Source organism: Vanellus vanellus (genome assembly GCF_965231255.1).
Source record: "Vanellus vanellus genome assembly, chromosome: 1".
NCBI classification, from domain to species: Eukaryota; Metazoa; Chordata; class Aves; order Charadriiformes; family Charadriidae; genus Vanellus; species Vanellus vanellus.
The window spans coordinates 115,534,989-115,562,073 of NC_138905.1; the positions used below are offsets into that span (position 1 = coordinate 115,534,989).

Genomic DNA, 27,085 nt, shown 5'->3' on the forward strand with positions numbered 1-27,085 from the left:
GGCGGACGGCGGCGGCAGCGGCAGGTGAGCGCGGCGCGGCGCGGCGCGGCGCGGCGGCCCGGCCCGTGTTTTGTTTCCGTTTCTTCCCGGCGCCGCGAGTCTCATTTCCGTTTCGGGTTCAAGCAACGACGAGGCGCCGCGGGGAGGAGGAGGAGGAGGAGGAAGGGGGGAGGGAGGGGGGGGAAGCTGGCGGGGTGTGTGGAGGGGGGAGAACCGGGGCCTGCGGGGAGGAGCGGCCTCGCCCGGCCGCAGGTCTGCGCCGGCCTGGCTGCGGCCCCCGCCGGCCCGCCCGCCGGCGGGAGGCCCCTTGGCGGCGGCCTTGCGGCCGGAGGAGGAGGCCGGGGTGCCTCGACTCGAGCGGCCTTGGCGCCTCCGGGTCGAGTGCTGGGAGCGGGAAATGGAGCCGGCGGGCGGCGGTGGGGCGCGGGGAAGGGCCCCTGGGGCAGCGCGGCGGAGGTGGCGGGGCCGGGGGGGGGAGGAGGGCCAAGTGCTGCCGCCGCCGTGGCTGGGGGCGAGTCAGGCAGCACCGACCGAGGTCCGCCAGTCGTCCCCGCGGCGTAAAAACTTACTCCACTCGTAAAAACTTTTTTTTTGGGTGAAAACGTACGAGGGTATGTGGCATCTTACGTAGTTTGCTTTTTGGTGTTCGGCCAGGTGCGTGCGGCACAACCACTTCGCCCGGCTCGGGTTTATTTCTAACTTACGACTATCGATAAGGAAGGAAACCACTTGAAACCTGGCATGACTCCACCCCGTTTAGCGGTCCGCTGTCTTTGTGCTAAATCCCAACTGGCTGGTAACTTGCAAAAGCTGATCTGTGAAGCATGAGCTGTCTTCTTTGTTATATAGTTTGCTTTGGTATTTACCAACTCGAACAATGACAGGGATGGATAGTACCGAATGCTCCATCAACACTGGAGTTTCTTGGCAGCACAAATATCTCCAGTGATTTGGCTTCAGTATTAGACGATAATGCATATGGGCTCCAGCAGCTGCCCCCACTTCATAATTACCTGGTAGGATAACAAACACTAATTCTACTAGTGAGTTTGTTTCCCTGTTGCAATGGGCTTGTTACTTGCTTACTTCCTTGTGTTCCAGGGAAAAGAAAATATGGATCTTAATAGAGCAATGGGTTTTCTCCCCTGACTGCAAATGCCAAACTGTAAAAGGTACTGGAGTAGCAGTGGGCTATTGCACAGGGGCAAAAAAGGCTCTGTTAACAGGTGCCTTCTCTTGGGTTAGTGGAGGTCTGTGTTGGGCATTATGGCCAGATTCCTTCTTGGGTAACATGTAAGTCTTAGGGCTTTCTAGGTTGAAGGAAAAATAAAAACAAACAAAAATCAATAGGCTGTAACTTCCACAAATGAAGCACGGTATTATATGTTCCTTCCAACAAACGCTGCTGTTGTGGTATTCCTACCACATTGACCCTTCTAGCAAACCAGGCTGTTTGAGTTCTCTTGTTTCTCAGTAGCCTTCAGGGAAGGCTCAGGAAGCTTAGTCCCTTCTGAACCGATGTACATGTTCAATCTCTGCATCATCCTGTAGCAAGTTCTCTAGACTTTGAGTGAAGTGTTTATATCATCAAGATTCTTTCTATTTAGCACAGGAAAAATAAAACAATTTTCCCCATTAGGTTTCTCTGAACTCTCTTAGGACAACTAAGATGATTAAGGGCTTGGAGCATCTCCCTTATGAGGAAAGGCTGAGAGAGCTGGGACTCTTTAGCCTGGAGAAGAGAAGGCTGAGGGGAGACCTTATTAATGCTTACAAGTATCTAAAGGGTGGGTTGAAGGAGGATGGAGCCAGGCTCTTTTCAATGGTTCCAAGTGGCAGGACGAGGGGTAATGGGCACAAGTTAGAACACAGGAAGTTCCGTTCAAATACACGGAAAAACTTCTTTACGGTGAGGGTGAGAGAGCACTGGCACAGGCTGCCCAGGGAGGTTGTGGAGTCCCCTTCTCTGGAGATTTTCAAGACCCGCCTGGATGCAGTCCTGAGTAATGTGCTCTGGGCAATCCTGCTTTAGCAGGGGAGTTGGACTAGATGATCTCTAGAGGTCCCTTCCAACTCTGAAAATTCTGTGATTCTGTTAATGATTTCACATGTTTTCATAATGTAATTCTTCCTCTTTCCACCCATCATCTCCCTTGCTTGCATCTGTGTCCAGTGGAACCATCTTCCTCTTTCTGGACCTGCTGCTACCTGTGCCTGTGCTCCCTTCTCCTATCTCCTCAGGGTAATCAGAAATGTAGTAGAGTCTATGAAATGCAACCACAAACTGTCTTTAAAGAGTGAGTGAACAGTTATTTGTCCAGCTGCCAATTTGGAGTCCAATCCATAGGGACTTCAAAATCTCTTACCTAATTCTATATAGTTACTATGCTGTTATAATATATACTCACTGTGCATCACTTTGTATTTAGCAGTATATGTCTGCAGAGTTTTCTCAATAAATAACTTAGGAATACATCAAGGAACAGAAATCCTAGTCTAACCCCTTTTGTGACCTTACTGGTAAACTCCCTTCCTCAGAAAAAAAAAATGTTACTTTGTTTGGGGTTTTTAATCTGATTGCTACTGCAAGAATGAATTTCCCCCTTTATTATGGTACCAGTTAGCTTCTTCGGGAGTTTTCAGTAAGGGACTTTGCTCAAACCTGAATTTTGAAAAATCTTGTAACATTCAACCAGATCACCTGTAAGCGTGCAGGTGTCAGTTCTTTCAGATATTTAATTTAGCTTGTCTACATTCTTCAGAAGTGGTGTTTCATTCTTCCTCATTTATTGTGAAGGTGATAGACAAGATCAAGTGATACGGAAATTGGACTCCCAGGACTCTGTTCAGTGGACACTACCACTCCAGTTCAGCGGACCCTACCCTGGCAGTTAGGGGATTTTCATGGACCCAGATCTGTGAGCAGAACAGATCCTAGTTTTGCTTCGTGTTGTGAGGTCTGAGGTGCACATCATGAGGTGCTGTTTACTTCCTGTCTAGCCCTGGTAGCTTCTTACAGATTCCTATCAGATGCAGCACTTGATTTCTTAAAAACTAATTTTTTATAATAATTTTTGAAGGATATAATAAGATGAGCAGTTTGAATTTCTTTTAACCTTTTCTGTAAAAATCTGTACAACTTTGTTACTATTCCTTTTGAGAAGTTTTAAAGTTTAGTAAGTTCCCTTATTAACTTGTCTTTAAGAAATTCACTTATTAACAATTGGGTTTGGGGTAGACTTGTTCCTGGGAAAGAATGATTCCAGGACGATTCCTCACTAATCTCTTCTGTTGTGGATATTTAAGTAGTAGCTTGTTTTGCGTTTTCAAATGTGTTGTTCTCCTCTGTACTCCTACTTCCTACTCCTTTTCCTGTAAGTTGGTGGTGTTATTTATTGTAAACTGTTACTATAATTTGGCCCAGTTCTCTATTGTATGTATTTCATGCTTATGACGTGTGGGATGGTCAATGAAACATGATAGTATTACACAAACTATGTCTTTACAGACCAAAGGCTGTATGTAATTCTTTCTTTCCCCCTTATGTTCCAACAGACTCCAGTATTCTACAGGGCATGAAAATCTGCAGTGTCAATGAGAATATCGTCATGGAATAGTTTTCCTTTTAATTGCTAACATACTACATTAATTTGGGACTTAGCAAGATGCATTCATTATGTACCTATTGTCAAGTGATTGCCCATGAGAGGAATGGGTGGAAAGATGAAACGGTCAATAAATGCTTTATTGTTGAGTTTGTTTACCTATGAGGAAATCATGGATCTTCTGTCTAGCTTCCTATTGCAGCATTTTATGTAAAAAGCTGCTGAAATTTATAAACAGCATCTTTCAGCCTTGCTAAGAAGGTAGTATGTAGCTGAATCTAGATGGCAAAATACACGTAACTTTCAAAGAATTTTAAGAAGTTCTTTGCAACCAGCCACTAAAAGCTGTAGCTGGCCCATAACATTCCATAAATTTGGATGCCTCCAAGAAAATCAGGCTTTGGGCTCTGTGGCTAATGTCCGTTTATAGTACTGGATTTTCCCCTGGAGTGTTTGAGGAACAGGTATTATCATCTATTTTGTGAAATCTGTATTAGCTTTTGGCTTTATTTTTTAGGTGAATTTTTGTCTTAAAAAAGCTATCCTGGTATTTGGTTTAAAAGATGTTTGATAGGACACAACCCATCATCTAGTTTTGTTTGTCTATGACTTAAAAAAAATTTCTTCTCTGTTCATAGCTTTGTTCTTAAGACATTTTAGCCATGACTAAGAGAGAGGCAGAGGAGCTGATAGAAATAGAAATCGATGGAACTGAGAAACAGGAATGCACTGAAGAAAGGTATGTACTCTCTTTGCTTTTTGGTGTCCTTAGGCTGCAATTTATTTATTTATTTATTTTCTTTAATTGGTTTCAGATTTGTGGCTGAGCACACTAAGTTTGGTTATTCAGATTTATTATTGGGTATTTTGTAATGCTTCAGAGATAGCCATGGTTATGAAATAAGTACAAGTGTTTTCTAGCTAGGCGAAATAACTAACTTTGAACTGGCAGAAGTAGCTGGCTCATTGTGATCTCAGTAATCCTGCTTTTGATTGTTTCCGCAATTTTTCAGCTTTATTGCTGGATATGAAGTTCTTCGTTTTGGTTGTGCTCTCAGTTTTTCTGCTTCATATGTAATTACATGGTGGTTTTCTTGAAGTGGAACTGTAGACGCTATAGGAAACTAGTATAGTGCTATCATATTTTTCAATCTTAATTGCTTAAATCCCAAACTGTTTTGTTTGTCTCTTGCTAAATTCGTAATAGTTCTCTTCCCCTACTCTTGTGTATGTAGGAATATGTCTACATGTACATGCTGCAAACCTTTCAGCTGTGCATCCCTCTGTAATTGAGATGAACCTTGCAGTTTCTCCAGTCCATTGCTTTACTGTTATACAGGGTCATTTGTTTTTAACCGAGCAGAAATGATGTTCTGTATATTGACTATATTGTTAGGGTCATTGAAACCGTAGATATCGAAGTCTGATAGCTTTTGACTAAATTACCTCAACCTGTTTTTTTTTCTTCCTAATGCTTCCCTCCTAATTTTTACAACTGCTTTTGAAAGCACAGAGAGGCAGTTAATGTGTTGGATAGAAATAGCTGAAGCTGGTAGGTGACCTGCTCCTTAAGAACCTGTTTTGGAGAACTGATTCAAAACTACTGATTAGTTTCTTCTTATTCTGAGCTCTTTGTATATTTTCACTGCTCACAAACTGACTATGTCTATATACTTTTCTGATTTCCTTCTGTGTAAATGTAGGGACACCAGCTGTCTAAGGTAATTGTTAAGATACAGGTCCCATAACATTGATGTTTCTGAAAGCCTACACCAATACTGTCGTCGTTTTAGTGCAGGGCAACCATGACATGCGACTAATGTTTCCTTCAGGGCTCCATGTTGCTGTAGTTCCTTCTGCTTGTCTTGTATGCATTAAGCTTATCCTTGAGCTGACTGGTTAAAAGACATGGACAACTACTTTGCATAAGAGTGGATATTTTTTTCCTTCTTTGTTCCCCATCTGTTAAGTTTCTGTATTTGTTTTTATCTTTTAAATATATATATTAAATATATATACATACATATCTATATATATCTTTTAAATATCTTTTAAATACAGTCTAGGCAAGGAAAATAGAACTAGTTTACATGCAAGTTAATGTATAATATACTAATCATGGCTTAATCTCTTGAAAACTGATTTGAAAATAATCCTGGTATTTAATCTAGCTTTTTAACTTTTAAAAGAATAACTTTTTAAAGAAGAGTTACACAACTGTAGAATCAGTGGGACCAAATTTAGTAATTCACTCTCTACTCAAGCTAAGAGCTTTTCTGGATGGTATTTAGATTTTAGAGTCAGTATTACCTTTTATGTTGTTTACCTCTAACTTTTTTTAAGCTTTTGTACACCAACTGTATTGCACAAGATGTATTAACGTGTAGGTAATGATTTGTTGTATTAATTTGGTATTTAAGCATCGTTGAGCAAACCTACACCACAGCAGAATTTGTGAGTCAAGCTATTGACATCAATGAACCAATTGGAAATCTTAAGAAGTTGCTGGAACCCAGACTGCAGTGTTCCTTGGATGCACATGAAATATGCCTGCAAGATATCCAGGTAAATTGAAATGTTATGAAAGATTTAACATCTTGATGGAGAACCATTTTACATACTGTGTTCTTTTCTTCCATTGTTTGTGGAATTCATGCTTCATTTGGTATATTAATTGTAATCAAGCATTTAATTTTATTTCCGGTTTGTTATCATCACGCTATTTAATATGTACTAATTCAGTGTGACTAGAATAAAAAAATTTTCAGGGTTCCTGGGGTGAGGGTAAGAAAGCAAAAGTAAAAAAAAAACCCTTGCAAGTGAAAGAAGAATGAGAGCAACTACACTATTTTCTCTTCGGGCAGCAACAAATGTGGGCTACCTCAACTTATGCGAGTCTAATCTTCTTTTGAATCTGAATAAAGCGAGAAGGTTTTTATATTGTTCAGGTGCATAGATAGCAAAACACTACTCAAGAAAGTTTCCCCTCAACACTATTTCTGCAGGCATCACCACATGTTAGACAGCGCAACTGTTTCACATTGTGTTTAGCTGGATGTTTTCTTTGTAGTCATAATCGAACATATGTGGCTTTTCCAGAAACAACAGGGATAATGCTGCTTTAAAGACAAGATTTTTTTATGTGTTAAAAACTGAGAAAAAGAACTGTAGATACTTTTCACAAACTGAAGGTACTTCCAGGTTTTCAATTGCTTTTTTAGTTTAAAAAACGTCCTTGTATGTTAATCTAGCTAGTGTGGCGAGTTTCAAATTCTGAAGTTCTTTCTGTCATGTACTATGTGTACATAGTACTAAAAATATTTGCATGCTTCTGAAAATTTGCTGCAGGCACTTAAGTATTTCTGAAGTTTAAAATAGATTGAGTTTCTTATAACTGTGATATTGTCTGATAAAAATATGATACAGATTAAAAATATATTTTTTTTTTTTTTTGCTTTTATTAAGCTGGACCCAGATCGAAGCCTTTTTGAGCAAGGAGTAAAAACAGATGGAACAGTGCAACTCAGTGTACAAGTAATATCTAGACAAGGTAAGCAGTTATGTTTGTCTGTTGTACAGACAAATTAATGTTGTAGGAGCACTTGCGAGCAAACCCAATCCCCTACTATTTCTAGCTGCCAAATTGAGAAAATCACTGAATGGTCACATAGCTTCAGAATATCTCTTTAATTGTGTACTGTGGTTATAAGTTGTAATAATTAAAATAAATGTTATGGACTGATCTATTCAAAATGTCTTTTATAGTAACTTCATATCAATTTCTAAAAAGCAAACCAAATAAAACTGGGTCAAATAGTGACAATTAGAGTATGAGGCTCTCATTAAGGGTGAGCAATGACTCATACCAGGCCAAATATCTAAGCAGGCAAAATATTTTTGTCCAGGTGGGTGACAATTTCATCTTTGTGAGGCAAGTGGGCTTGTGTGCTTGAGGAATGACTAGATTATGAGAATATATGTAGCTAACTAAAAATATGTATGAAAGGCTAGGATCACTATTGTCTGGGTTTTTTGAATGAGAATTCAGAGTAAACCATTGTGACAAAGGAACATTAACCAGGTGGGTAGGGATTTTTTGATGTATAGTTTTTTATTTGTATTATCAGGTATGACAGGATTTCCCCTTGTTGAATCCTTAGGAATGAGTAGCTTTATTGTTTTACTTTTTGTCCTGTTCTTCTCTTTTGCCTCCTGCATATGTCTGAGTGGAAGGACTGCCACCACTCACTGAAGACAACATTCATATTGGGCTCTGGAAACAGCTACATGTTTGTCATATTTTCAAATAAACAGTGGCAACAAGTTCCTATTGGAGTAGAGTATCCTTGGTTATCTGTTTTGAGTTATGTCAGCAAAGTAGATTAGCAAAATTTGGGGAGCACATTTCGTTTTCTTGTGGCTTCAACACAGGGTATACAGAAGAAAGCCTTTCTGTTTTGTATTAATAGTATTAAGTAAGACTTCCGATTTGCATTTAATGCTGAGTGTCAGGTGACTACTGCTAGGTTGAATCCTCAGCTCCCCATATGTAATGGGGATTGAACTACCTTTGCAGTTTTAAAAGTAGAATAGAAATATCGTTCAGGGTACTAGAATAACTGCTCTTAACTTATGCCCAGTAACTTGTAGTATGCAGTGCTCAGACCTTCAGTTTCAAAAAGATGCAGATGATAAATATCTTCACTATTATCTTCTGTTTTCTTCCTGAGTTTTGGGGTATTTTTCCTTCTTTAATGTAAAACTGAGGTGCATGATCATATAGCACAAAGAACTTTCTCTCTGTTACACACCTGAGTATTAACTACTTTGATATAACTTTGGAACAATCCTCAGTGTTGTTTTTCAGGCCATGATACTTGACACTTAAGCAACTCCTAACAAATCTGTCTGTTGAAGGCAAGTAAAGTATGGCAGGAGAGAATATCAGAAAACAAATAGCATGGATATAAATAATAAAAGGAAGCTCTTTAGATCACTAACAGGGAAATGGACTTGTTACTCTGACTGCAGTGACGGTTTAAGCCAGCGAGAAAAAAACAGCCTCTTATGCCATCTGCGTGTTTTTCTTCTATGGATGAGATATTGAATGATTCTTGGTTTATTTATTTTTCCTCAACTTGTATAGTACATAGAATTCAGCTAGCAGTAATCAATGATGCTAATCCTTGTGATGATTGAAACTCACTTATTTCTTAAGAGACGAGTTGTTATGTTGGTTCATGTTCTATCAAATTTTGATAAGCCATTTGTAAATTCAGTGGAATAAACACCAACTGAAATATAGTCCATTGTAGTTCTTTTATAGTGTTTCATACAAAGGTATTTTAATATAAGTTACAGCAGATAAAATATCAGTCCTGTTTATTCTTTTTACTAGAAAGACCATTCTGTCAGTCCACCTTGCCTTAACTCTTTTCTCCTGGTTTGAAGAATGGAAATGTATATGGTTTTCCTGCCATTGTGAGAACGGCTATTTTGAGCGCAGCTCTGTTCTGTACTGCTCTGAACTAAGCCTCTTGCAAGTGTGTGGAGATCAAAATAACTGCATTGCATCGTATGTCAAAGAATTTGAAAAAAGCTTTAATTTGGAAGACCTCCATAGCAAATATTTTGGTGGTTTTTTTTTTTTTTTTAATCCCGACACAAGTTATATCTGATCAAGCCTTTCTCCTCCCTGTCAGGCTGTAGATAATATCAGATTTAACATTTTGCCATCCTTAAGTTGTTTAGATTGATAGGTGTTTTTTTTCTTGAGATATGATAACATCATAAAATTGATTCTGACCCTACCTTTAGTTGCTTGCTTTTTTTTTTTTTTTTTTTTTTTTTTTTTTTTTTTTTAAAGAAAAGAAATGAGTAGTGTGGAGGGAATATAAACTTTTCTGACTGTAAATTCCAGTGCTGGTTGTATGCAATAGGTTGAAATCTTTTTCAGGAAAACTTCAGAGATGGAAGTTCTGGCTGGCAGTCTGTCACCTGAAGGAGTCTTTCATTTCTTTTTCTACTTCCTTAATCGCCAGAGTAGAAGGAAGGTTGAATGGAAGAACTTGCCACACTTTTTTCAGATGAATTGTGTGAGACAGATACTAGATTGCTGCTCTAATTCTAGCACTTTCAATCTCTGACAGTCATTGGTTTGAATGATAGGAGGAGAGAGACCTGTGTTATGGAGGTGGACGATGTAGTTTTGCTTTATATTTCTCGTTTGCCAAGTCTCTGAACAGGTGGTCCAGGTAACATGCTGTTCAAGTCGTTCACGTACCACATACACAAACTTAAACGAGTCAAGGCCGTGTTTGCGAATGAACATGTCTGTAGCTGCTGTTTGTGTTCAGCTCAGTTCTGTCTATTATGCACACCCAAAGCACACCTGCAAGATTAACATTTTCCCAAACAGATGCTCTTCCATCTACTTTTTAAATGCTTGACTGACATACAAGGTTAGTGTCTAGCTACTTTGAGGATTTCTGACCATGTGTGCATGGCTGTACTATAGATACTTACACAGATATTGGGACTAAGTGGTAGTTAAGCACAAAAGGTTCTTCGGATTTAGGTAGCTGACGTCTGTGTCCTGTTTTAAGTGTGTAACTCCTCATTGCAATAACTAGGCTTTTATTATTTTTATTATAGAAAGGAATGGTTCACAAGTGTAATGAAACATATTGATTTAGATTAAGGGTGCAGTTTGACTAATGTCCTGTCTCTGGCTGTAGTTAATACTAGACATTTCAAGTTTTTAAAAAAAAAAAAAAAAAAAACAACAAACAAAAAACCAAACAAACAAAAAACCAACCAAACAAAAACAGGTAAGTCAGTCTTAATTGTAGTATATGCTCTAGCTTCAGACAATTAGCAGTGAAGTGGCTTGTACTGGCAACATCTGGACATGCCTTGATAGCTAATGTCCTTGAATTTTTGTACTTTTTGTACCAGTTTATGGTTCTGGGCTGTGTGACATTGTGTTCCGCAGCTTACATGCTGTCCAAGGAAGGTTGAACATCTCTTTTTCTTATGCAGTAGGTAAAGAGAGAGATGTGGGAAGAAATGCAGACAAACCAAATGAATTAATGTTGATCTAACATTGCAGTAGATTAGGTGGCAGACTGTTACTTCACAACATTTTTACTTATAAACTGATTCTTCTACAGAAATTCATCACTTTGATCTCCGTGTTTGTGTTATGGATAAAGCAGTAGATTCACAGTTCTTTTGACAAGCAGTTATTTGACAGACAGTAAATTATTTTGTGAAGCAATAGTGAACTGTTCCTCTCTAGAAGCTTTTTTTTTCTTAACTCTAGAATCTTAACTCTTGGTGTTTTCCCTTACCCATTTCTATCTGACTTTAAAAGAAGCCTGCACTGCAAATGTTAATCTTAGATGGCCTAGATAAAACAGTCTCCAAAGTAAGATTCTTGTTTGTTTTTTCTTCATGTTTGCTGCTTCATCTAATCAACCACTTTCTGGTTGTCTACATCTATTGTCACTTCCTTAATTTCATATTGCTGTGTGTTGTACTTAAGGTCTTTGTAGTATTCCCTTTCTAATATTTTTCTCAAGCTTGTAAAGTCTAGAGGAATACTTATCCGAAAAATACTTGGTTTGTTCTTGCTTGTGCTACAAGTATGTACTTCATTTGTTTTCCCTTACAAACTGTGAATAGGTTGTGGTTTTAGCTTTTAAGACTCTTCACCTACAGAACCTACCATCTCACATTGGGCGTTAATATAGATTAGATGGGAGGGACACAAAGTAATACCTTGTGGCACAAGATACTGAAGTTATTTTGGGCATGGATTGTTCTGTGAATCCTACTTTCAACTGCCTAACCCTAGTCAAGGTTTTCCAAGTCATGCTAAAATGGATTTTTACAGATTATTTTTTCTTCCAGTGTCCAAATATGTTTGATACAAATCTGTTAAAGAAGTGTGGTTGTTAGTTGTTATTATAATGGAAATGTTATGTCACAAAAAATGGAAAGTTTTTTTTCTGTTTAGCATATTATAATGACAAGAAAAGTCTTCTATACAATGTCAGAAATTTGGTGAGGCAGCAGCTGGACAAAGCACCTTCTCGGAAGATGAAGAGGTGATGATACAAGTATTAGTGGCATTACTGAATGTGTTCTTTATTGCTGCATAATAGGTACAGATACATCTTCCAACTCCATGGTCTAATATCTTAAATGACAGATGTAAAACCAAAACATGAATAGCTAATAAAGCTTAAAACATGAAGAATTTCCTAGTTTTCTTTGAACTTGCTGTTGAACACAGTGCCTCTTGCAGGTCACTGAAAGAAAATGTTAACTCCTATGTGTAGATCCCAGAGATGGCAGGGAAATACTGTACAAGCTGAAAGAATGGCCTCTTGGTTGGGGGAAAGAGGTGGATGTTAGGTTTGGTTTTTTGGGGTTTGCCTTTTTCCTTTGGTTCAGTATATTTCATGCAGACCAAAATACTTGTTCTTTATGCCCACATGCTGAACATTCTGTTCAAGATATGTGAAATGGATCACCTAAATAGAACAGGAAGCTGTAATACCGGGGGAGGAAAGAGGGACAGCTTTGTATTCACCTTGCTAAAGTATATACTGTATAATAGAATATGTTATTCTAATTTAGGACACTTGCAGAAATTTGGTGATGCTTTTGTGTCATGCTTCTTTCCCAAGTATGCTAACACCTAATAATCAGAAAGCTTTAAAACAACATCATTGTCATATTTGCATTGCTATCTTTTAAGTTTTGTATTTGTTCTTTCTATGTCTAGGGATAGAGCCCAAGTTAAACATCCTTGAAATTGTGAAGCCTGTGGAGACTGTGGAGGTAGTGATTGATCCAGATGCTCATCATGCAGAGGCAGAAGCTCACCTTGTTGAGGAAGCTCAAGTGATAACCTTGGATGGAACAAAACATATTACAACAATTTCGGATGAGACCTCTGAACAAGTGACACGATGGGCTGCAGCATTGGAAGGCTACCGAAAGGAGCAGGAGCGCCTTGGAATACCCTATGGTAATACCACACGACTCTGTGTGTGTTGAGGTGGGGGCTGGTTATTTTGTTCATTTGGGGGGGGGGGAGTGTTGGCCTTTTTGCATAAATATTGTCACTGCAGTTTTTAGAAAGCAGGTTTTTTTCTTCTTCCCCTCCTTAAAAATGTGTATGTTAGTGATGAAGCTCTTTTTTACATGTGTCTGAATTTGAACTAGACTTGGTGGGGCTTCCCTCTAAAGAGACTGAAACAAATCGTTCATGTGGGATGCTGACTATGGTATAAAATCAGATTTTGAATGAAAAGTCATACTTGGCTTCAACAAAGCGGAAAAAGATCATTCAAACCTGAATATAACTATTCTGGTAGATCATCATCTCTTTTGAATTGATGTTGTTACTTGACAGGCTGCTAATTTAATGTTAGCTTATAAAAAGCACCTCTGAATCCTTGCTTAGGATTGAGCTGAAACTGTGGGTTTTAGACCTATATCATGTTCAGATTATCCAGCTGAGTTGCTTGTTGTGACTTGCAGAAATGTACTGTCAAGGCATATTTAGCACATGAAGCTGCAGTATGTAAGCAGACCTGCAAAACTGAAATATATTTGGGAAGTGGGATATTTGGAAGTGTTTAAGAATTCTAGTAAAGTCACAGGTCTTCTTTGCAGGACATGTAGCTTGACAATATTTTGAAAGTTTTTTTTTTTTTCATAACTAAAGCAATGGCTCTTTCCTGTCTTTTTGTTGCTCTCACTGACAAGCATTTCCAAAATAGCTTTCATCACGCTATGCCTGTTGATAATCAGGGATTTGACACAGAATGTCTGGAAAAAAAAAAAAAAAAGTGAGGCGTTATCAGGAGCAGACTGATATTCAGCATGCTCTCCCATTAATATAAGAAGAAAATTCCTTAAAGCCATGTTGTTGTTATGTTGAGTAATGTTGTTATAAACTTTAATAATGTTGTTGCTTTAAGAAAACCCTATAACCCACAAGTGTAACTTTGAAAATTTAGTGTCTTTTGTGTCACGGGAGTGCAGATTTTCCAGGAAAATCAAACTAGTTTTGGCTGTGGCAGAGATCTCTCTCAGAGAATATATGGTCTCTTGATATCAGAAAAGTGTGCTAAACTGCCTTCCTAGAACGAGTAAAATTTTAAATGTTATCTGAGTTGACGTTGCGGGGACTTGGGTTGAAATAAGGCATCACTAAGTTCTATGTTACAATATAGTTGGAAGTTTCTGAGAATAAAGAATGTTCCTAACTAGTAGTCTCCCAAAACCAAAGAAGTGTCTTTTTTTTTTTTTTCCCCCAACATTTATAAATATACATCTTAAAAAATAGAAAAAGAGGCCAGTTTCCTTCAAAGAGTTGTGAGGCTAGGTTCTGTGAAGTTATCTGAAATTATTAATCTGGAATTATTCCTTGAATCTTTTGAAAAGACAGGGTACATTGATATTAAAAGTCAAGTCCAGTCATTAAATAATCATCATCCAGAAAGATAGTGGTTTAGTATCTTCATCAACAAATTAGCAGCTTTTTGATGAAAATTCACTACTGATAATGTTTTGAAGACCTAAACCCTTTTGATATGGCTTTTCCCAAAGGATTATGTTGCATGATTTTAGGTAGCATCAGTGAAAAATGGTGCAATGTTACTGTCCTTTACTAAGCAAAATAAAGGACAGTATTTTTCTTCTTCCATAGGACTTTAGTTTCAAAAAATGAGTAGTCTCTCTCACACAAGGATGGTCTTCCTCAAATATGTTGATCAGCATGTTATTATGACCAAGTATTACATTCTAAATTCATTCACATTATCCCAGTTTCTAAACTATCAAAGGACAGACTCACCTCCATCCCTGGAAAGATGATGGAACAGCTTGTTCTGGGTGTCATCTCAAAGCACCTGGAAGAAAAGAAGGTTATCAGAAGTAGTCAACATGGATTCACCAAGGGGAAGTCATGTCTGACTAATCTGATAGCCTTCCATGATGGGGTGACTGGATGGGTGGATGAGGGAAGAGCAGTGGATGTTGTCTATCTTGACTTTGGCAAGGCTTTCGACAGTCTCCCACATCATCCTCACAGGCAAGCTTAGGAAGTGTGGGTGAGATGAATGGACAGTGGCGTTGGTTGAGAACTGGCTGACAGATGGTTGTGGTTAGTGGTCTGGTTGGAGGTCAGTAACAAGTGATGTCCCTCAGCGGTCAGTACTGGATCCAGTCCTGTTCAATATATTTATCATGGATGAAGGGATAGAGTGTACCATCAGCAAGTTTGCTAATGACACAAAACTGGGAGGAGTGGCTGACACGCCAGAAGGCTGTGCTGCCTTACAGTGTGACCTGGACAGGCTGGAGAGTTGTGCAGAGAGAAACCTTATGAAATTCAATAAGGGCAAGTGTAGGGTGCTGCACCTGGGGAGGAATAACCCCATGCATCAGTACAGGTTGGGGGCTGACCTCCTGGAGAGCAGCTCTGTGGAAAGGGACCTGGGAGTCCTGGTGGGCAACAGGATGATCATGAGCCAGGAGCGTGCCCTGCTGGCCAAGAAGGTGAATGGCATCCTGGGGTGCATCAAAAAGAGTGTGGCCAGCAGGTCGAGGGAGGTCATCCTCCCCCTCTACTCTGCCCTGGTGAGGTCTCATCTGGAGTACTGTGTCCAGTTCTGGGCTCCCCAGTTCAAGAAAGACAGGGATCTGCTGGAGAGGGTCCAGCAAAAGGCTACAAAGATGATTAGGGGGATTAGAACATCTCTCCTATGAGGAAAGGCTGAGGGACTTGAGTCTTTTTAGTCTAGAGAAAAGATTGAGGGGGGATCTTATTAATGCTTATAAATACTTAAAGGGAGAGTACCAGGGGGATGGGAACAGTCTTTTTTTCAGTGGTGCCCAGTGATAGGACAAGAGGTAACGGGCACAAACTTGAGCATAGGAAGTTCCATCTTGACATGGGGAGGAACTTCTTTCCTTTGAGGGTGGCAGAGCACTGGAACAGGCTGTCCAGAGAGGTGGTGGAGTCTCCCACTCTGAAGACATTCAAAACCCGCCTGGACACCGTCCTGTGCAACTTGCTGTAGGTGACCCTGCTCTGGCAGGGGGGTTGGACTAGATGATCTCCAGAGGTCCCTTCCAACCCTGACCATTCTGTGATTCTGTGAAAATGGAATTTGTGGCTCCTAGATAACGTTTATAGACTTAGAAAAAAAGGAGAGAAAGAAAGGAAAAGAAAAAAGTGATGCAAAAGCAATCACTTGCCTTCAGCAGACCGATGCCCAACCAGTCTCCATGCAAGGGCTACTTTGGAAAAAACTGCCCCTTGGTTTTATTGCTACTTTTGATGTCGTATGGTATGAAATATCCCTTTGGTCAATTTGTGTCAACTGTCCTGGCTGTGTCCCCTCTTAGTTTCTTGTGCAGCCCCAGCCTACTCACTGGGGTGGCCATGTGAGGAACAGGAGGCCTTGCGTCGGAGTCCAATACTCTCTGACCAGGTTCTTTTAGATATTCCATGCATGGAGATGTAATGTTCAATATCAAATTTACTTGAAGATGGTTGATGTTACATGGGATTTCTGATTTAGCAGAGTGATACAAATTATACTACAAACACAATAAAAAGGTAAGTTACACTTAGAAAAATACAGCAATTGCAATATGCTGTTCAATCACAATAGCAATGTGATTCCCATTACCAGTCTCTATAATCATAGAATCATAGAATGGTTTAGGTTGGAAAGGACCTTGAAGATCACTGAGTTCCAACCCCCCTGCCATAGGCAGGGACACCTCCCACTAGACCAGGTTACCCAAGGCCATGTCCAGTCTGGCCTTGAACACCTCCAGGAATGGGGCCTCAAAAACCTCTCTGGGCAACTTGTTCCAGTGCCTTACCACCCTCAAAGTGAAAAATTTCTTCCTAATGCTCAATCTGAACCTGCCCTCTTCCAGTTTAAAGCCATTCCCCCTCATCCTATCACTACATGCCCTAGTAAAGTCTTTCCCCACCTCTCCTGTAGGCCCCCTTTAGGTACTGGAAGGCCACAATAAGATCTCCCTAGAGCCTTCTCTTGGCCAGCCTGAAAAGCCCAAATTCTTTCAGCCTCTCCTCATAGGAGAGGTGCTTCAGTCCTCAGATCATCCTCGTGGCTCTCCTTTGGACACACTCCAGCAGGTCCATGTCCTTCTTATGTTGGGGACTCCAGAGCTGGATGCAGTACTGCAGGTAGGGTCTCACGAGAGTGGAGGGGCAGAATCACCTCCTTTGACCTTCTGGCCACACTTCTGATGCAGCCCAGGATACGGTTGGCCTTCTGGGCTGCGATCGCACACTGCTGGCTCATGTTGAGCTTCTCGTCAATAGTAATTCTTGTCAATAATGTGCTCACCGTCATGATCTTGGGTGTCCCCGGTCACCAGGAAGGAATATGTGGGCTGAAACCAGCTCAAGCTGTTTCTCTGTTTGAAATTCTTTTGCTAATTGTCCAGTTTGTGTGCTCTGCGTTGGGCTGAACCACGTGTTCATGGTTTGGCTGACTCAGGGAGACATTTATACCACCAGTTGATCCACTCAGTTATTGATATCTGTTTATCTAAAACAAAGGCCACCCCCTAGTTGTCTTTTTTTTGAGATAAAGTCATTATCTCAATTTGCAGTATTTTCTGAGCTGCATGGGCACTTCACCGTTGCCCATCTTCTCTGAGCATTCTTCCACTGTAGAGGTTTATTGTGTGAGTCATGTTCTACCCCAAGGACATTAGTTAGTCACACCTTGACTCTGTGCAAGTACTGCTCCACAGTAGCTAAAACATCTTGGTCAACAACCTAAAGCACAGCACTATATGGGCTTCTGAGAAGAAAATTAACTCCATCCCAGCCAAACCCAGTATGATGGTAATTTTTGATAGTTTAGAAACTGGGATAACGTGAATAAATTTAGAACGTAATACTTGGTCATAATCACATGCTGATCAACATATTTGAGGAAGACCATCCTTGTGTGAGAGAGACTACTCTTTTTTTGAAACTAAAGTCCTATGGAAGAAGAAAAATAATTATTTTCTGTGTTTGAGAAATATCAGGTGTAGTTCTGATGTAAAAGCTTTTGCTGAAGAAAATCCCTTTTTTGCCTTTTCCATCTCCCCACCAAGCCAGACCACTCCATCAGTATTTTAAGAAGAGTCAGCTTTCCATCCAGTCAAATTTGGTCATGGTAACTATGCTTCTTGATGTTATGTATTTACTTTTATGAAAGTTGTTATATAATTGAGCAGGAGCCTCAACGAGAGGATTTGCATTTTCTTCTCTCTTTCCCAGACCCAGTGCAGTGGTCAACAGACCAGGTGCTTCACTGGGTGGTGTGGGTGATGAAGGAGTTCAGCATGACTGACATTGACCTCAATGCACTCAGTATTCCTGGGCGGGAGCTCTGCAGCCTCAGTCAAGAAGACTTTTTCCAGCGCGTCCCGCGGGGAGAAATCCTCTGGAGCCATTTGGAGCTTCTTCGAAAGTGTACGGGAGATTTTTCTGTAACTAATTTTACTTATTCCCCCTCTTCATTTCTCTCTTTTTTTTGTTTTTCTTTCTTTCTTTTAAGATGAACCCAATTCTGAGCAGTTGTTCTTCCTCTGTTTAATATTGGCAGTAAAAATGAGGGCATCAATACAAGATAACAGGAGGTATTAGTGAGGCTGTCTGCCGTTATGAAACGTGTCTGCATGCTAAACACTGTTTGCCTGTCTTTCATCGAATTTCATAACTAATAGGGAGGAAGTAGTGACTGATGATTCCTCCTTTACTTTAATAAAGATTTTTGGTTTGTGCGTCTCCTGAATTTGACAGTTTTATGATTAAATATTGATTGTAAGTTATTTAATGGACATCTTTGTGTCACATAGAAGTGAAAGTTATTAAGCAAAATAATTAAATCCTCGGATTGTACACAACACAACCGATAAGTGATGCATTGTATGTGCATAATACAATAATATATATGTGCAGTTCAGATTTACCATGCTTGGATGTAACTTGGCAGGCTAAAAACTATTTTCATCTTCAGTTACGTGATACATCTAAAGGTCTTAGGGGATGGAGAATGCATAAAATACCTTGAAATGCACCGTGTACATCCTGGTTTCTAAAAATTGAATGACAGACATTAAATATCTCTAGTCATAAGAGCTATGCACGTCCCTTGCAAACTGATAGCCAATTTTGACTTTTTTCATTTATGAAATATGAAAGTTTTTGATCTCTGAGTGACTTGAAATTTGTGGGTTAAATAAAAACTTTTTTTTTTTTTCCTAATTTGTAGATGTGTTGGCTAGCCAAGAACACTCTGGAGAAATAGCAACTGTTACTATTGATCAGCGTAAGTACTTCTTCCAGCAGTTAATTGACACAATTAACTCTTTGCAGGTTTAGCACTGTACTTTGGTTCAGCACTATAATAGTACAACATTAGAAAGTCACTCGAGGGAGAATTTTTTCTTGGTGAGGGGAGGAGGGCATATTTTAAACTTCAAAACAAAATGTTGGTTTTCTTGATATTTTGTTATTGGCTGAAATGTGATATATGACCTGAACTGTGAAAGTTTCTAACTTTCATTTTGTATGGTAGGTTTTCCACTCTCTTGAAATAAGCTGTCTAGGATGCATATTTGAGATCTTGAGTTCTTCTGTTTTTTTACGTTAGATAGTGCATTAATGAATGGATATATTCAAATGTTGTAATTTCAAAAGAAAGCATTTCTGAAAATTGAAAGGGAGTGTGGAAGAGCAGACTTGTTTAGAAACCAATACTAGAAAAGTAACTTTCCAGTTATTTGAAACCTCATTCTTCCAGCTGAAGCAGTGTCATCAATTATTAAAATGAATCAATTTTCAGAAGACTTGTAAGCAGCTTATATGTTACATAGATAGAGTGTGCGTTATATCCTGGGTTTGTGTCTCGGTAAAGCCACCTAGAGTGTGGCATTTGCAACCTCTTACACCATTGCAATAGAGGAGTATTTGATTGCTGTTTGAATAGCAGGTGAGAAAAGGGCATTAGGGTAGTTCATATGGGAACAGCATAAAGACTAAAACAAAGGCATGAGAGGGTTTTTTTTACGGAAACATGTATTACACATGGTAGTAAACTAAAGCTGATGTTTTGTCTGTAATGTGGCATCTTTGCTATGAGTCTAAAACCACAATTTCCACTGTAAGAGGTAAAAAGTCTTTAAATTATTCTTAGCATTGTGAGTTATATAGTGTGTCGTTTTAGCAAAGGAAAAGCTAGCTCCTAGATGTTATGATAATACAGGTAATAAATAATATATGCCTCTTTCTGTGCCAGCAATTTATAATTGATGTTCTGCAATGTTCTCTGCTTTACAGCTGTGCAGATTATTCCAGCATCTGTACAGCCTGCTACCCCAACCACCATTAAAGTAATAAACAGCAGTGCAAAGGCAGCTAAAGTACAGAGAGCTCCAAGGATCTCTGGGGAAGATAGAAGTTCCCCTGGGAATAGAACAGGTACTGTCTCTGTTATTTTTAAGTGCAAATACAGTAAACGCTCATTAATTTCAATTACAGTTTTGTAGGACATACCTTTGTCACTCTATATGTGAGGTTTGTAGAAGTCCATGTGGTATGAAGGGGACTGTAGCTACAAAATATATCACAAACACATGCAGACCTGGCAGGTTTGTTAGCTTATGCAGGCACTACATTAATGTGATCCCACAGCTTTTGTGTCTTGCAGTAAATGAGATGCATAGAATTATTTCTCTTTCTATCACTTAACAGTCTGTCCTCTCAAACCACTACATAGCATCTATTCAAGCTTTTAACTTCTTTCCATTTGCAGAAAGGGAAGATAATAAACTGTATGTTGTAGAATCCTAGCCTTGCTACTACTTGTTCTACTTGTTTCCCACCCCTGGCCCTGCACAATTTGGTGACTTTAGAATTTAGCAAGTTTCAGATTCCTGTTTTGTTAAATGAATGCACCCTCTGGAAAACGGCACACTGAATCTGCAGTTTGATTTTGGAATTACTGTTATTCGTACATATTCTTTGATTATTAATAGCTTATCTTAATTTCTTTATCTTATTTTTTTCTTGCTGTCATTTTTCCTTTGGTTCTCTCCACTGTTGTGAATTTTTCTGTTAAAACCTTTCCTCTCCTTTCCATTGAATTTTTGTTTTAAACTCTTCATAAAAGTCTATTATGATATCATTCATTCTTAGGCCAAGATTTTATGGGCTGACATCAGTGGGGAACACCCTATGTTTCTCCCTTTAGACATTAGGTCTGCTACCTTTATCTCATCTGCAGTTAAATTTCTAAACTCTTAATACTTGAGTTAAAAAGAAATCTTAATGATTGGACATGAATGGTGTTGTATTGACTTAAGCTGAAGTTTGTGGGGTTTTTTGTATTTCTAATATTACTATTGAAGACTAAACTATTTTTAAAAAAAAAAAACTTCTATTGCGTGCATGTATATATATATGTGTGTGTGTGTGTATGCCTGAAGAGGAATAAGCAGCTCTTGTTAAATCTGTTCTATTTTAGGGATAGATATGTGTCTAAATGACTATGTTACTGGTTTGGGGTTTCTTTTTAAGTTCTAGGGACATATTTATGAGAAATCTTGATATATTTTTTCCCCCTCTGTTCATCAGCGTATTTTTTAATAGATTAATGCTGATGATTTTGCAGGAAAATGTTTACAAAAGAATAATTAAAAGAAACTAATTAAGTGCAAGTTCTCCTTCCATCGTGTATTCTATGTTGGTCTACTTTAATATGTTGGTTGGAAATTTTTAGCTATGAGGGGAATGTAAAAAGGACTAATTGAAATGGATCTTGCTATCCCTATTTCAACAGGAAACAATGGCCAGATCCAGTTGTGGCAGTTTTTATTAGAACTTCTCACTGACAAAGATGCTCGGGACTGTATTTCTTGGGTTGGTGACGAAGGAGAGTTCAAATTGAATCAGCCTGAACTGGTTGCACAAAAATGGGGACAGCGCAAAAACAAACCCACAATGAACTACGAGAAGCTTAGTCGGGCTTTGAGGTAAGAAAATTTAGAAGCTAATCAGATATGCAGTGATTTTCTTCCATTTGGCTACTTTATTTTTAACTATCATAATGCAAGACTTGCAGCTTTTTTAGTAAAGGGATAAACAGATCTTCTGAAGCTACTCCTTCCCATCAGATCGTACTAGTCTCAGGGGTGAGGTATTTGTTGGGTTTTTTTGTTCTTTTTTTTTTTTTTTTATAAAGAAGCTAATACAATAACTTCTTGAACATTTGAAAATATATTTCTTTTTTTCGCTGACATGATAATTAATTTGTGTAGCTCACTTTTGGAAATACAGTTTTTTGATGCATCTTCAGCATTTATGCTTTCAGTAATGTGCCAAACAATATTGATTATTGGTGAAAGATACAGAAAGATGCGAATATTCTGAATTACTGACTTATTTTTATATTTTACCATTAACTTGTTTGTGTTCCTCTTCCTCTTGTATGGTATAAAGTGATACTTCCCTGTAATTACATAGTTGTTAGTAGTTTTCTGTATGTAGGATATTTTTCTGTATGTAACAAAACTTTTTCTAAGTTCAAATGTTCATTGATCCATTTCATTGTTGTTACGGTATGGATGTTAAATTAAAAAATGCAGTTGACAGGTAACTTTCAGCAGTAGTGGTTCCAACATAGTTAACTTTTATCATCTGAAGAAAGATGAAGGTGTTTCAGTTTGTCATTGTTCCATTATGATTTTGTACTTGACATTGGTAAAAGGGACTTGTATTACTGAATCACTGTAGGTGATGTTCTTGAGGAGGTGGAAAAACACAAGTACCTGAATTTTAGACTTTCTTTCCCTGAGTATTTTGGCCTCTGGAATCATTTGACAATTTGTTGAATTTCTCTGAAATCATTAAGATTGAACTTCTAATTTTTGTAATCTGGTATGGTTAAAGCTCTTTCTCTTGATTAGTTTTCAAGGTATTTATTGCCTAATCCTGCAAACTGTTTAAGCAGTTTTAACAATTATATCAGTGAAGCATATGCTTGAAGTCTGAGATCTAAGATCTGCTTTTCAGCATTTCCACTATTGGCTACACTATTTTTCTAAAAGGAAGTAAATTCATCTAACGTTATTAAAAAAAAAAAAGTAAAAAAATCAACTTCTATTTAAAAATAAGTCTATGAGAAACGGCTTTCTGGCTTTCTTTAGTCTTTTGGGGAAGGTTTAAGTAACACCATTATTTGTAATGCTGAATGAGTACTTTCACTGGGGGAGAGCGAAGTCTAGAAGACCATGAACGTCACAAAGTCAGTATAGAATGACTGCTCAGGATCTCATTTGCATGAATAGGAGGACTCAGAAGAAACTGGCAGGCACCAGATACACAGCTTAACTATACCCTTTTGTTTTAGTTTGTGCCTAACTTCTTTAGGCACGGTATTGTGGATAACTTATGAGTTTGTGTGTATATGTTTTGAGTTTGAGAGGAAAGTGGACAAATTAATGAAAAAGAAATATTTTGAAGGATATAAAGTATGGAAAAATGCAACTTCCAGCCCCAGATATTTGAAAGTAAAGAAGAGTGTCATTATATGCTTACTCTACTTTCATGCTTTTCCTTAGGCATTTAGGCATCTGCTTTTCACAGTATCACAGTATGCTAGGGATTGGAAGGGACCTCAAAAGATCATCTAGTCCAATCCCCCTGTCGGAGCAGGAACACCTAGATGAGGTTGCACAGGAAGGCGTCCAGGCGAGTTTTGAATGTCTCCAGAGAAGGAGACTCCACAACCTCCCTGGGCAGCCTGTTCCAGTGCTCTGTCACCCTCACTGAGAAGAAGTTTCTTCTCAAATTTAAGTGGAACCTCTTGTGTTCCAGCTTGAATCCATTACCCCTTGTCCTATCATTGGTTGCTACTGAGAAGAGCCTGGCTCCATCCTCATGACATTCCCCCTTTATATATTTATAAACGCTAATAAGATCACCCCTCAGTCTCCTCTTCTCCAAACTAAAGAGACCCAGCTCCCTCAGTCTTTCCTCATAAGGGAGATGCTCCACTCCCTTAATCATCTTAGTTGCCCTACGCTTTTGGTCTGTTGGAGTCTACAGCCTGTTCTAGGTAGATTTTTTAGTCTGGTCTTGCATAGCTGTTCTTACATTATTTATATACATTAAACTAGAATGTTATTTTTTTTAATAGGATCACAGAATTCCTCGGGTAGGAAGGGCCTCAGGAGGTCTCTGGTCTGACCTCCTGCCCAAAGCAGGGCCTTTCTAGTAGAGCTGCTCCCCAGCCTCTATTGTGGCAATGCCATTCCCATATTTCTAACCTGGTTTGTGAATCTATGCATTTGTGTACTGAAAGTATATGTGAAAACTTTCTGGAACATAAAAGTGATGTAAATGATGCTAATGTTTTTTGGGTTTTGTCAACAAACTCCGCAGAAGATCTCAAAGGCAGCTGAAGAACTTTTGAATAATGCTCTTATCGCTGGGATATTAAACAGATGTCTGCACAGTAATTTGCATAAATCACTATTAGAGAAGTTTTGCATTTGTATTTTAGTCACAGAATTACAGAAATAACATTTCTCAAAATGTTGCCATTTTGGCAGCTGCATCAATATTGACATGTTTTCTAACACTTGAATGTCTGAAGGGATGAATGTCTTGAATGTCTGACACTTGAATGTCTGAAGGGAATGTCTGTCTGCTTCTTGCTACTCCCATGATAAACACTGTTGTCAAGCTAACGTTTTATTAAAACAAAAACGGTAATATGTTTTGTTTACTAATGGGCTGAAATTACAGTGTCAATTGGTGATTAATACAGAAAATGATGTTGATATTATTGGGAAATATGCTAGATCTTCTGCCCAGCTGTAGGGAAACCAGGCAGTAGAGAAACTAGGGCAGGGTGAAAAAGGGAAGAGCAGCTTTTTTTGTTATATACACCTTGGTAAATTTTTCTAAAATCAACATCTGTTTAATTATCCACTAGGGAAGTGAGATTTGAAGAAAAATAATTAATTTCCTGGACAGTTTTCCATTAGAGCTAGAAGACAAAAGTTAGTCTTTTAATTGACTTAATTTTGCTGGTGAATGAGAATCATCTTCGCTTCACGAGCATGTTGCTCAGAGGACTGAGCTTTAGACAGTTAAGAAATCTGTCTTGTGTGATGGGCTGATTTGGGTGACGATTTTGAGGAAATAAAATTGTTTGGGTGGTTTGGTTTTGGTTGATTTTTTTTTTTTTTTGATTGGTGGTTTTGTTTTGGGTTTTGTGGGGGGTTTTGGTTTGGTTTCGTTTTGGTGGGGTTTTTTGTTTTTTTGTTTTTTGTTTTTTTTAAATTTGTCATAAGCTTGTTAAGCTCATCAGGTCCAAGTTATGTCCCAACCACTTCAGTTTTCTTAATGAGAAATGTAACATGCATTCTGTTAAATGCCCGCAGTGAGACAAGAACAGCAACAAAACTGTAAAATTCTAACCTATGTTCTGTTGGTCTTACCTAAAGATTTATAATGTCTCTGGAGTACAGTGGGTCATACAGACTTTGGCACCTTTACTGCATTTCTGCTCGGTCTGATAACTCTTCTGTGACACGTTGTAAAAAGTATTCATAGTTATAGAAGTCACTTTGAGCTGTAAATAAAGGCAAAGGATGTAGTTGTGCCAGCATATGAACTATACAAAAAAGAAAAAAGCAAACCATGCTTTTATAGTTTTAGTTTCATCTTTGGAAACAACAGGGAGAGAATGGCTGCTTTGGTATCATAGAAACCACTCATTTTCAAACTGTTTCCAACATGATTTTTTCCTCAGAAAAGCCAGAGACAAGAGTAAAGAAAGCAAAAGACAGTAATGAGGGGGGAAACAACATTTTCTTATTAAGGCAAAGCACTATATAAAACTTACATGCACACACACACCCCCTCAGTTATTTTTAAACTGCTCTGAGACCTTCATTTCTGAACTGGTGCTTCCTACAGCATATCAAATAATTGCTGTTTTGTTTCTCCTTAACATATTGAGGTACAGTGACAACTTTCAACCCTCTTCCCTTAGTATATGAAATTATGTGAGAATCATGATGAGAAAAAGATTAATATTTTGGCCTCCAAGTGACCTTAAGTAAATGACTGGTGTGTATGGAAGTTCCTGATGCTGAAAGTTTACTTTTCTCCCCCCTCCCCTTTTTACAGGTATTACTATGATGGGGATATGATCTGCAAGGTGCAAGGCAAGAGGTTTGTGTACAAATTTGTCTGCGACTTGAAAACTCTCATCGGATACAGTGCAGCAGAGTTGAATCGGTTGGTCACAGAGTGTGAGCAGAAGAAACTAGCCAAGATGCAGCTCCATGGTATTGCACAACCAGTTACCGCGGTGGCGCTAGCTACAGCATCCCTGCAAACAGAGAAAGATAATTAAGCACTAGGACCTGAAAGTGGAAGCCTGAGGCCTTTCCAATATAACCAGAGCAGTTGCTGCTCTTACCTTTATCAGATTTGGAAACTTCTTTTGTTTCCTGTCATACAATATAGTGCATGGTTTTCTACAAAGAACTGGGACTCGCATAAATTTGGATCTTTTAACAGCATATATTTCAGTATAAGTTAAGGGATCACCACAACATCTGCAGCTTTGAGTCAGGGCCTCTGTGGTATGCGATCTGAAATTGGTGAGAAAGGTAGAAGTGGTCAACGCTGTGTCCACAGCTGTACAAAATAATTTTTGCAGCGCTTTTTACAAAAATGAAGTACCTTCAGCAAGCAGGCTGATCCAGTTGTCTGAACTCGGTCCTTTCCAGTCTTTTGTTCTCTGCTGAACTACCAAATGGCATTTGATGCTTTCCAAGTTAAATGTGCTCATTATTCTCACTTAATCAAGCAGAGCCGAAAGACACATTCAACGTTACAAAGCATCAGGTTCTTAAAATAGCTTCTGTGTTTATAAGCAAGGGAGACTAAGACTAGACCAAACTGAAGATCAGTGCTGAAGAAGGAGATCCAGGTTTAGATCTGGCTTCGGTGAAAAGCCAATTATGAGTATTTCATTGTAATATGTAGATAATATGCATATATGAGGGCAAGTACTTACCTGTTTTGAAAGACGTTGTTAATGCTAGCCATTTAGCAAAAAACAAAGATAAACTTCTTCCCCATTACCACCCCCCATCAGGTGATTTGAAAACTTTAAAAAATAGCCCTCACCCAAAGAGTAGGTTGTTTTGGTGGGGCGGGGTTTAATGCTCTTCTGCAAGGTGCTTATACCTGCGGGGTAGTCAGCCTTGGTCACTGAAGACTTAAGTTAATCACAGTCAGTAGTCCCTGTTTAGAAACAAAATGCAAGTTGGAAATAGTTTTACAGAGAACTGAAGTTTGATTTCCAAATTATTGTACGCTCTGACGTATA

General features: G+C 38.8%; 1 protein-coding gene across 2 annotated transcripts; it reads left to right on the forward strand.

Annotated features, from left to right (window-relative positions):
* LOC309678995 (GA-binding protein alpha chain) lies at window positions 1–27,085 on the forward strand. 2 transcript variants are annotated; one of them, XM_082492215.1, is made up of 10 exons: window positions 1–24; window positions 4,244–4,344; window positions 6,026–6,170; window positions 7,071–7,155; window positions 12,400–12,645; window positions 17,947–18,141; window positions 18,944–19,000; window positions 20,011–20,151; window positions 21,512–21,704; window positions 25,873–27,085. In XM_082492215.1, exons 2-10 carry the CDS (start codon window positions 4,268–4,270, stop codon window positions 26,099–26,101), a joined length of 1,368 nt encoding a protein of 455 aa, XP_082348341.1. In that variant the 5' UTR covers window positions 1–24; window positions 4,244–4,267; the 3' UTR covers window positions 26,102–27,085. The 2 variants fall into 2 exon arrangements, with proteins under 2 accessions (XP_082348341.1, XP_082348342.1); XM_082492216.1 differs by lacking the exons at window positions 1–24; window positions 17,947–18,141; window positions 18,944–19,000 and having other exon boundaries at window positions 4,059–4,344.